This window comes from Lytechinus variegatus, chromosome 2, assembly GCF_018143015.1.
Source record: "Lytechinus variegatus isolate NC3 chromosome 2, Lvar_3.0, whole genome shotgun sequence".
NCBI lineage: Eukaryota > Metazoa > Echinodermata > Echinoidea > Temnopleuroida > Toxopneustidae > Lytechinus > Lytechinus variegatus.
In genome coordinates, this window is record NC_054741.1 from 69628298 (window position 1) to 69640767 (window position 12470).

General features: G+C 34.7%; 1 protein-coding gene across 5 annotated transcripts in view; it reads right to left on the minus strand.

Moving 5' to 3' along the window:
* Positions 1-10023: 10023 nt before the first annotated feature.
* Positions 10024-12470, minus strand: part of LOC121408833 (uncharacterized protein KIAA1841 homolog) — a 56913-nt gene continuing 54466 nt past the window's right edge. For all 5 annotated transcript variants that reach the window (XM_041600491.1, XM_041600490.1, XM_041600494.1 and 2 more), the window contains one exon: positions 10024-11140. In XM_041600491.1, the coding sequence (XP_041456425.1) occupies positions 11104-11140 (37 nt within the window). In that variant the 3' untranslated portion in view covers positions 10024-11103. The remainder of the gene's footprint in view (positions 11141-12470) is intronic.

A 12470-nucleotide genomic window follows, 5' to 3' on the forward strand; every position in this document is an offset into this window, starting at 1 on the left:
CGCCGGTTTGCGTCAAATTTGAATTTCTGTGGTTCACATCTCCAATACTTGCCAAGTCCATTCTCAAAGCTGTGGACACTGGGTGCATTAACCATAGCTCTATGGATTAACTAATTAATTACTGGGACTATAACAAGGTTTTCATTTTTATGTAAAAAGATTTCTTACGTTTCTCAGCAACTGATCTTGGGATAAACATGGCATTATCATACTTGTAAAATAACTTACATTTTTTCAACTTACATTTTGCTTGTAAGCATGAATGTTGCAAAAGATGATGATGAACAAAGAAGGATAAGTGGAGGATGAAGCATTACTTGTTTATAGCAAAATAATAAAATATATTCGTAATTCCCATACTCACTTTTAACACAGCTGTGAGCTGTCGAAGAATTTGACAGCCTCCTTTTTGGTGGTGTGAATGTTGTTTACGAATATATAAAATGTTTCATACTGCGACTTGTATCTGTGCTGTGATCATGGTAATAAAAAAGAAAATACTAGTATGGCAGTTTCGTACCAAAGGTCTGCGCTCAGTATTGGTTTAGTGGATTATTATTATCAACGGACAGTACACTGATAACACTCGAGGGAATTAATAGTTTGATAATAATACAGCTTGTAAAGTGTCTGATACACGAAACACGTACTGTAATAACACGTTTTTACAGGCGAGGTGGTCGGTCCCAAGGGGCATATTGAATAACTTTTTTAAGGTTTCAGTATGCAAAATGATGCAAATATGAGAGTGAAAGAAAGAGAGAAAGGGGGAGAGAAGGTGTGGAAAAAAAATAGAATAAGGTAAAGCTTGGGTAGAGTCATAGAGATATCTCTATGGGTAGAGGGGAAAAAGGAATCGTTCATAAACTTTTTTTTTCAATACAGTGGCAAATAAATCGAGTGAATCGCTGTTGACAGAGGTCTGTCGTTCCATCGGTAAATCTGCAACCAAATATACTGTTGAATATTAAAAGGTGTCTAGTTTATTTCTTCCGAAAAAAATATTATAAAAGTTATAGGCCTAAGTTTGTATAGGAGTAGATCAATGGAAATTAGTGAAGATGGTTGATGTTCAACGTTTTTAACAGATTATCGTTGTTGTTTTGCTGAGTAGGGTCTATACAAAGCCGGTCTCGTGGTTAATGATTCTGAGCTAACAGGTGGATTTGAAGCGACGCTTGTTTGTATATTTTGTTTTTACGAATTAGGGATGCGTTTTTTCCCCTTGAAAGCTGTTGAAGATGAACGGGCTGCATTGCAGGCCTAATTATTCGTCATGCATTTTTGTGCATACATTATCCATGACATTTTTCTCACTGAATTTCAAGTGTCTTAAAGTGATTGGTTAACTTTAGTTTGACTTTAAAAAATCTGAGCTAGAAGGTTATACTAGTCACCTGTGTCTGTGATGTTACAAAAATGAAGCCCAGAAAAAATTGCGTTCAAAAATAATTTAGTGCTTCAAAAATTGAAATACAAAGTGACCGGAAACACCATCTTAATTTCATCCCATACACCTATGTGTACTATTTAGGTGTCTATATGACGCTTATTTACAAAATCGGGGTTTGCCTTGTAATTTTAGCTTTTCATTCTCAATAATGGTTGTTTTCAGGGTTTTTTAGTTCTAATACATGCACTTGTACACATGTTTCATCTTGGTTTGAGAATTTTTTAAAGCAGCTGCTCACAAAGTTAAACAATCCCTTTAATACTGAAAATTCTATCAAAATCGGATGTGAAATAAAAAGTTATGACATTATAAAGTTTGACTTATGTCCACAACTCATTGATATGCTCACTTATTATTTTTTTGTATTATTGTTTCAATCACAGAATGTTGAAATATTCCACATATTCAGGGAGGAGGAGAAAATTATAATAATTAATGTAACAGATTGCAAAAGAAATTATACTGAGTGGATGATGTCATCGATCTCCTCATTTGCATACTGACCAGGATGTCAAAATAATATAAAAAAAATCCTGTTTATAATATCATAACTTTCTTATTTTACAACCGATTTTGATGAAATTTTCAGTGTTATGCTTGTTTGATTTTTCTCTTTTAATTCAAAACAACTTTTGTTGGGGTGGACTTGTCCGATTGTGATGATATTTACAGTGTATATAGAGTTTTTTTCTAATTTTTGTTCAAAACACCTTTTTATTGGAGTGCTGAAGCATGGTTTGAGAATTTTTTAAATCGGCTGCTCACAAAGTTAAACAATACCTTTAAACGTATACCTTGCATCGAAGTGTGTCGAATTCTATCTTAAAATCAGTTTTTATATTTCTTTTTTTTTGGGGGGGGGTGGGGAGGGTTCATCCGTCATGGCTGGCACCCTTATCACGCCACCGACTGCTCACTGCATAAGAACATTTTGTTTTTTAATATTTGTATGCATGCTGTATAAAAATAAAATTCCAGTGCGGTCGTTTGTTCGCTCCTAGATATTACATCCAAACCAAAATAGATTCTTGAAATAAAGTTAGCAGTTTCCTTCTTTATGATTTTCACCAGAGAAATGGAAAACATGTGGTATTTTCCTTGGAAACACAAACCAACTTCAGTAGCATCCCTATGCAGTGGCGTCCAAGAAGCGATGACAGACGATGGGCGGAGGACAAGCATGACAAGAGGAGGATCTCATACCCTTTTCATAAACCTATCCTCCAATTGGCCGCCTAAGAGTAATGCAGATAATTCAATAAAAATTGCGTTCATAAACTCCGAAAATAAGCCGCATTATTTTTACGAGCGCCCGTCCTGAAAAAGGCAGATAATCGCCATGACAACTGGACACGCCCCCTCCGATGCGGTTGTGTTGGAAAAGGGTGACCTTGTGACCGCACCATGGCAATTATCCGCACTATTTGGAAATGCGTTCATAAACTCAAAATCTTATCCCGATGCCGCTATTATGCGGATAATAGCAGCATCAGAGTAATGCGGATAACTCTTGTCCTCCAATTTTACGACCAAATTATGCTGCTATTAGCCGCCTAATTCATAGTAATTGGGTTTATGAAAGGGGTATCACAGTCCGCCTCTTGTTCAGCTGCCAGGATCCCAACGCCCTTATTGAAGTAAACTTTATATGTTTACACATGCAGGGCATTTGCCTTCTATTTTTGGGACAAAAAATTGGATTGTAGATACTCTTAAAATTTGATAAGAATTAAGTGCACCCATTTTAGAAGTGATACCCCCTTTCAAAAGGTGTCTCGGGGAAAACGTCAGAGCTGCTTGCATCCGAAGTCAGAAGGTTAAAATATCATAATTCATACTTCTTGTATTCTGGGATGAATTTTTGAAAATATTATCAATTAAGCTTCAGTAAGATGTTTACGTCATTTTCTACCTTTATTACAACTAGCTGAACATCAAAGTTTCCTATCAATACACAAAGAAGCAATCACTCTTACTGATCAGAATTGAATAGAGGAGGCCATTCTAAAAGTATAAAGGGGGTGGGGACAAAGAATGAAACCATCTTATCCAACCAAAACAGGGGAACCTAATTGCAGCCTCGATGGGCTCATAGGCAGAGGGAGAGCTGGGGGACTATTTTAATAACCGTTGGAAAAAGGATGGGGCGCATACCTCTACCCCCCCCCCCCCCCCTTTCCAGACCAAATCTGCACTGCAGATGCCACGATCAGTTACATGATGCAGACATGGGTCATAGGGATAGAAAGATAACACAATCTTGGCAATATGCCGCCGATTAAGACAAACAAATGTCTTTATAAGAATGTCGATTTCGGCAAACCGCAAACTTGTAACATTTTTGGTTCGGTACATTATTTGAGCTCGGTAAACATCGTATTTATGTCTCCTCTTCAGCTTATCTGACGTGACATGATGATGCAAGCTACACTTTTGCTGCCATGCGTAAAAGAGTAAAAGTTATAATTTAACGTTCCATTTATTCTTCACCTAACAGTTTTATGTATAACAGAGTGATTTGCAAATAAGAGTCGATAACGTCACGACCTCCCTAATTCTTTCGTATTTTATTGTACATATATTTTTTTTTCTTCAGATTTTACGGAAGCTAAACTCTCCATTAAGTCAGTGTGTTACATCATTAATATTTTTTGTCTCCTGGCCCCCTGTCCAACAGGTGAAAGTTTGAGATTTTAACAAACGAAAAAAAAAATCAAATTTTAAAGACCTTTATGATATACAGTCTTGTACGGAATTGCTCACACTCAAGCAAAATCTCATTCAGTTAATTATTTCGATATATTGACCCAGAAAATAAAATAAAGGGTAGATCGCATGAGCCTACAATTTACAGAAACAGTGGGTCCCCTGGTTATTCAACAATGATTGATGGTCAAGTTAACATTAGAGAAAAAAAATAGGAAAAAACAATGTGAGGAAAACTTTACGTGTACTTCTCTCTCTCTCGATTTATATTCTTTCCCACAGTCGACAGAGTTGACAAGGTTACGAGTTTGCAAGAACGAATCACTCATCTTCAATTTCAGTGTTTCTATGAATTGTTTACCTCATAACATTTCCACACCACTTAACAGTGGGCGAGTTTCGAGAAAAATTAAAATATAGATGTATTTTGTAATCATAACGGCGACGCTTTTGAGTTTGAGGTTCTTGCTTGTAAACAATTACACCTTATCGGGGTTTATCGGGTCAATGTCCTATTTTGTAAATATTGAATGTATCGAGTTCATCGACTCTTACAACTTTACACTATTTTCACTTCGAGTCTTCGGGGTTTGATTAATAATCCTGTTTTTTTTTACTATAATGCAATCATATATATAGATAGATATATGTAATGCTGTCATATAGAAATGTAGTGTAACTGATAGGGACAATTAAAATTAATTAGGCCTACATAAAGTATTCAGTAAACGTGGTTGCTCTTAACATCGGAAGACTATCGGACATAGCAAAACAAATCACGGACATCAAATAATTTGCTAGGGTTTGGGGGTTCCAAGTCAAATTCCAAAGATGAATGCAAAACACCTGTTAACCGTCTGCAGGAAAGAAAATTCGCAGATTTGAATACTTCAGACACGCGCGAACAAGTGAATGGATTGCTTTGAGAAGTGCCTAGATTAATTTTAGTAATTTACTAACATTCAATGCATACCTTTCAGATTAAGGACGTTCTTTACAACCTGAATACATACCAGACGCGTGTCTGATCTAGTTCCAGACTTTTACATCTAATTCTTTATTAGCCGATTGGACGCCTTGGCTTTACGTATGATCGGCGGATGAAAAAAAAACACAAAGAAATCAGTAACTAGAACGAGAACAACGCTAAAAAGACATAGCAACATGTTATTTATGCAAACAGGATTGTAAGTATTGAAGGGCGTTAGCAGGTTAACTGAATTCCTGGAAAGAAATATTCACCAATTGTTTATCACTTTTGATTAAACTGGAATGTTAAAGTATGCAGAACATTTGTCGAGGTTGAGGCTTTCCATATCGGTTCAGAATGAAATATAATTCGCTTGGCTTTTTCAAAAGTATGAAAAGATTCATACTGACATTTTATTTCCTAGGTTATGTCATTATAAATCTTTCCATACTTTTTCACACTTTTCAATAAATTTTAATCATGAATTCAGCCAGTCTGCAATTAGAAATACCATTTTGGAACCAAATTCTCTGCAAGGTTAGACCCCTTTTCTATTAAAAAAACATGGACTCTTATTTTATGGAACGTAGTGGAGAGGTATTTAGTTAACATGTAATCGATGAATGCACAATTTAACAATTGGCTACAATATGAATGCCTGTACTCTTTATTTATCTAGCAATTCACCCACAAGGTCTCGACAAGAAAATTATTTAAAAGTATGCATGAACAATGATCGAGTCCATCATTATATTCTATATTCATCACTATCATCAATACGACTTTTCACTACCATCATCTTCACCATAGTTATATAGGTTTTCCAGGTCAAATGTCCGCAGATTGGAACCAATAGTCCATGTAGGTATTTCAAATGTCCGTGTTCATGAGCAAATGTCCGAATAAGAATATGGATGTCCGATTAGGGATTTCAAATGTCCACGTAGGTTCAAAGTGTCCATATAGCTAAATCAAATATCCGATTAGGGAAATCAAAAGTCACATTTGTTACGCAATGTCCAATTAGAGAGTGAAATATCCCAATTGGGAAAACAAATGTCGTATAGGGATCTCAATTGTCCACGGTTTGAAATAATGATGACTCGAACGTGATAACTTCATTTTTTTCATCTTTCCCTTTTTCTTCCTGCTCGATCTATCCATTTGTTAGGCAAGGGATACGCCCCCTCGTTTCACAAATTTGCTGACCTCCTTGATTTTTATCCTTATTTTTATTTATTTTTTTTTGGGGGGGGGGGGGGTCATCGCCAAGTATGTTTTCATCATCTCATTTATTTATTTTTGTATACATTTATATATTTCTTCCCTTTTCATTCTACCCTGCCCCTGTTTTGGAGCCGTTTATGCATGTCTTGGTGGAGATGGAGCGCCTTTTTGTATCAGGCTCTTTTCTCTTCCTTCCATTCATTCCATCTTTTCAACCTTTCCTTCTCTACTCATTTGTTATAGGAAAACAAACAAATGTCATATAATGATTTCAATAGTCTCTATATGGGTGTAAAATTTTAAGTTTCTTGCATATTCTGTTGTTTATTTACCAAATAATTACATTCCTTCCATTACATATCGAACGCCACACAATGATCTACACACAAACTAGGGATATTATTTACAATAGTTTTTACTCCAACCCAGAATATGTAAATTTAAACATGGCATTTAATTTCATAATTCATACGAAAAACTCATTTTGAGGAAAAGTTTGTTCCTTACAGTTATGAAACCTATTTAACTCATAAAAATAATTGTTTAATTCTTCTTATAAAGTATCAGTTTATATACAGATAATTCATCTTCTTGCAAGCACAAATGAAAATTATTTCTATTTATGTCTGTGTTTTTATCATGAATATATCTACAACCTTATTTTTGTGCCATATGCTAAATCATCTCTTCTTGAAAACGCATGTTAATTCAAAACGGTTACATTTCATACACTCATTTACATTACCTGAGGCATAACGTGCAACAATCTTGAATGCTGTTAGAAATCCTCTTAATTATATTTTGGTTCTTCAGATAATTTTCAATGCTGGATTTGATTTTAATTACTTTAAGTCGATTTGATTAGTTGGGGTGTGTAGGATGTATCTGACTCGATAAGAAGTAATTATTTTGATAGGCTCACTCAGGCAGGGTAGCCATTTCAAATTCTTGTTGTTAAAAAGATCATTATTATGCAACTAACCTTGATTTATTAAAAGTATATCCTAATCTTTAATTAATTCAAACAATGGTTATGTCATATTTATTAACAATTATTCATCTTTTCATCATTGGTTAATTATCTTGCTTTGGAAGACTAGCAGTGAGAGTGATGCCTCTACATTGTCAAAGTTCGATGAGAACAGATACTTAGCATACCAATCAATTTCAACGCATTTTCCTTAAAATAAATGTTATTTATGTTACACTCTCGGTATAAAGCATGTTTGTTTCTGATAAACTTTCAATAAATTTTCAAGTATTTTTACCCTTTTTCTTTTAATAAACTAAATTGTAATTGGTTTTTACCCTATTCGATACTTAATGTGTACATTTGCCATACATTGTAAGAAGAATGCAATATCTTTTCAGCATCATTAGCAAATGGACATTTGAATTACCTAAACGACATTTGATTTACCTATGTACGACTTGATGTCTTAATTTATGCATGATTATGTAACATTTGCTATTGAACGGATATTTGAATTCCCTATGGACATCTTATTTACCTATTAGGACATTTGATTTGCAAGATGGACATTTGATTTACCTATTGAAAATAAATTATATTGTGTGGACATTTGACTTCTCTAAGGACATTTTATTCATCTATTGGGATACAATTTTGGCTAATGGGACATTTGAATTCCCTATTGACATTTGAATTACCTAATCGGACACTTGCTCTGACACGGCGGACATTTGACCTGGAAAACCTATATACCACCACCATCACCGCACTATCACCATCATTACTACCACCACCACCAACGACAACATCAACATAATCACCATCATTTTCATCCCTCTTTTGGGGCGGGATCACCAAGACTACCATCATCACCAGCATCATAACCACCAGTGACCACACCCATCACAACAATCATTATGACCAACATCATTATTACCATCACAATAATCATCATGTCAAAAATACCCCAGCATGTCTACAGTATGATCTATATCATGTTTGTATTTCTATAAATCTATCCATCCCCTTCCATTTGAATTTTTCAGACCCCATGACCACTTATGAAAAATCACAATAGTATGAATTACCTTGGCCCACATAACATCAAAAAGCCAATTTCACCCCTCCCACTCCATTCAAGGTAAATGCAACTTGGCAACTGTCAACTCTTTATGTTCAGGGTTCTCCGACATTGAATGTGTAAACCTGCATGATCCAACCAGTTCCCTGGATTAAGACTTAAAGGGATGGTCCGGGCTGAAAATATTTATATCTAAATAAATAGAGTAAAATTCACAGTGCAAAATGCTGATAATTTCATCAAAATCGGATAACAAATAACAAAGTTATTGAATTTTAAAGTTTATCAATATTTTGTGAAAACAGTACTTATATGCACATCGTCATGAATATTCATTAGGTGGGCTGATGATGTCACATCCCCACTTTCATTTTCTTATGTTATTACATGAAATCATAAATGTTCAATTTTTTATATATGTGTAAATGTTTCTCCATTATGATGAAATAAGTTGTGGCAATAAATAACTAATGCACTTACTCAGTTTATAATCCAATTGAATTAGTTCTTGGTAGGAAAATTCTGAATAAACCTAATTTGATATTATATAATAACATACAAAAAAACAAGTGGGGATATGACATCATCAGTCCACCTAATGAATATTCAGAAAGACATGTCTCAAACCGTTTCACCGGAATGATACAAATCTTTAAAATTCAATAACTTTGTGTTTTGTTATCAGATTTTGATCAAATTTTCAGCATTTTGCTCTGTGAATTTTACTCTATTTATTGAGATAGAAATCTCTGTAGCCTGGACCATCCTTTTAAACACAACAGAATGAGGGCCTTCCCAACAATGGAACTTGAAAAAAAAATCAAAATATGTGAGATCCATGCCCATTGCCCAAGCCAACACTTGCAAAATATGACAAGCGATTATGCTGTATTCATGCATACAAGAGATGTTTGGGTTGCATTTCCACCGGTTTTTCACAGAAAAACACATATTTGTTTGTATGTCAAGGAAACCACTCAGGTGGAGTGCAGTAGCATGCCTGGATTGTCCTAATTTCATTCAGGTAGGCTCTATCTTAGGCCGTGTTTATGCTTCCACTTTTCAGGCCAGAATCAGCGTTTCCAAACGTGATTAGTCCAAAAGACGGTTGCGTCCATGCTTACTTTCATTTAAACGCTGTTTCAAAACGCTGATCGTAAACTCACAAAAAGGTGCGTTTGTAAATTTTGTTTGACCAGAATCAGGCTTTCTGGGGAAGTATAAACAGAACCACGATCGTAAACGTGTTTAAATGACGTCACTTGGTACATGCTTCCGGTGAGATGAAAATCCGCGGGCAAATACAGTCGTATTGCTCCATGTTATCTCTACATAATAACAACAATCAGAAAAAAAACTTTCGAAAAAAGGCGCGCCCAATTTGATCTCGCTTTACTATGCGAAGCCAGCTGGAGATCATGATTTGCTCTGAAAAATTTAAGCATAAACAGCACTCCCAGAACCACGTTTACGATCGGCGTTTTGAATCGACGTTTGAAATCGCTGATTCTGCCCTCACAATGGAAGCATAAACACACCCTTATTTCACCAGGTTCCTTGATATTCACTTTCAATTCCCTGATAAAATAGAGTACACTGAAAGCCATTGTCTGTCCAGATAATAAATGACATTTATTACATGTTTGTAACTATAACAGAAAATTGCTCAATAAATAATGCTATACAAAAACAGAGATTGAATTTAGGAATATGCAATATACTAGGACAATAAAGAAAAAACAATGTTTTTAATCACGTCAAATAATTGTTTCTTAAGATATCAGCAATACCATAGAAACCATACATCAAATAAAATTGTTTAAACTTTAGACATAGAAACAGGGGATGTATGCAAACAGGATACCATGTATTCATTTCATTGCATCTGTTTAATGAATGACAAAACAATGTTCACAGCCCTGGTTAATGTTTCTGACTAATTTTTTTTTTCTGTTTCCAATTTTTTGTGAATCAGATCATTCAAATTTGCAACAGATTTAACTTTCAATAAATTACAGAAAAAGTATTAACTTTGGTGAAAACTTATGCATGTGAAAGGTGAATAACATTTTTTTTTACCTACACTTTTATGAAGAAAGGAAATGAGAAAATCTCTGTAATTCAACAGCTAACAGAAAATGTGACCCCAATATAAGTACTTGTTACAAAAAAGTAAAGAGACATCCTGTCGATAAAAACTATTCTTGTGAACAATATACAATGTCCCATCCCAATATCTTGATCATCACTTTATTCTTCATGAATTTACCACAATACTTTACATATGAGTGAGTAAAACATTTGGTTAGAACTTACCAAATAGAGGCTGGTATCAGAATGATTTTGGGCTGCATTGTATTTAAGGTTAAAACATATTATTATTTTCTACACAAATATAATTCTCCTTGCTTCTGTTCATACCAAATTACTTTTTGGATTGAATACAATGGTATATTATGGGGCTATCTTGCAAATTACCAGGGCAAATTATTTCATATAGCCCTTAATCGCCCTTTCTGATTGTCTGTTTATTTCCTGATATAACATACATCACAATATTACATCACATCTCTAAGCGTTAATTTGTGTCACCATTTTTTAGATCGTTGAGAAATTGCATTGCACTCAGTCAGGACGGAATGAAGATAAAAGACGACGTCTTCGGAGACAAGATGGATTCTTGTATCGTCCACTCATGGCAGTTTACTGGAGATGCTGCGACTTTTGGTCCTGGGAATTATAAAGGTTGGGATATTCTCACAGCATCTGGTATCAATTTTTCAAGTTTTTAGTAGCAACATATGCCTCCATCATTGTAATAGTGTCATTATATAATCCAAATTTGGTTCAAACTTATAAAATTTTTGTTTCAAACTAAATCCCCATAAAGAAATGAGAATGTAACATTAATTCAAGCTAAAAGCCATGATAAATCTACACAAAATTAAATTTCAGCCTATTGTAGGCATACAGTTGAAGAAGATCCCTGCTCCAAATTATATAACTTGTCCCAATAACAACTTCAGTAAATATCATAGTATTTAAGGGATATATTCCAAGAATAAAAAAATAGCATTTGAGGTTTTTATTTCCTCAATCATATAAGATGTTCACTGTACAACAGTGACTAAACTTTTTTTTGTTGAATTTCCAAATTTTATATTTTGACATACAGTACAAGGAGAATTAAAGTCACAGGGGCAGCACTGAAAAAAGGTGATTTCAATACTAAACAGTGATGCCAGCTGATAACATCAGTTATATTGATAAACAAGAAAGAAGATTACCTAGTATGGGCAATGTTGTACAAAAGTATTTTTATATAACTGAAAATATGTTGAAAAACAACATCCCTGCCGAAAAGTTACTTTTGTTTGTTAAAGCCAAAGTATGTTATTTTTGCTTAATACTGAGAACACTCTATAGGGTTCCCACAGAAATTTGAAAACAGAATTCAGTGACTAAATTGCTGCTTTCCATGACTTCCTGTGATGTAGCGGGAGTTATTCAGAATTTGGGATGTCAAAAACTGGGTAAAATGGAAATCATGAACACCAATCATAATAGCAGAGCACAAGAGTTGCGAGACACAGCAAACTGGAAAGCTACCAGAGCCAAGAGGTAAATGCAATTCCCTGACTTATAACAAATTTTCCAAATTCCCTGACCTTTCCCCAACTTTCCATGACCACAAATTTTCCAGGATTTTCCATGACTGTGGGAACCTGACTAATGTGACTCAATGAGGGATTTAAGCTTATACCTCGGTCACATTTGCTCTACGGCGGGTCGAAAACAGCCGTTTTATTCATTTTTATTCAAACCATCTATATTTTGCTGTTACAAACAAGGCAAAAGCAATTTTGTGTCTCACCCACTAATGAAAATAACCAGAAATATCGTGATTTGCGAGGGCATGCAAGAGAATTATATCAAAACTTCATTGTGAAATGCCTAGGATGGAATAACACTTGTCATAAGAGCCTTGCACGTAAACTTTAATGTTGACCTGAAAATGACCTTTGACCTTACCATGTGACCTCCGACTGCAGCATAACAT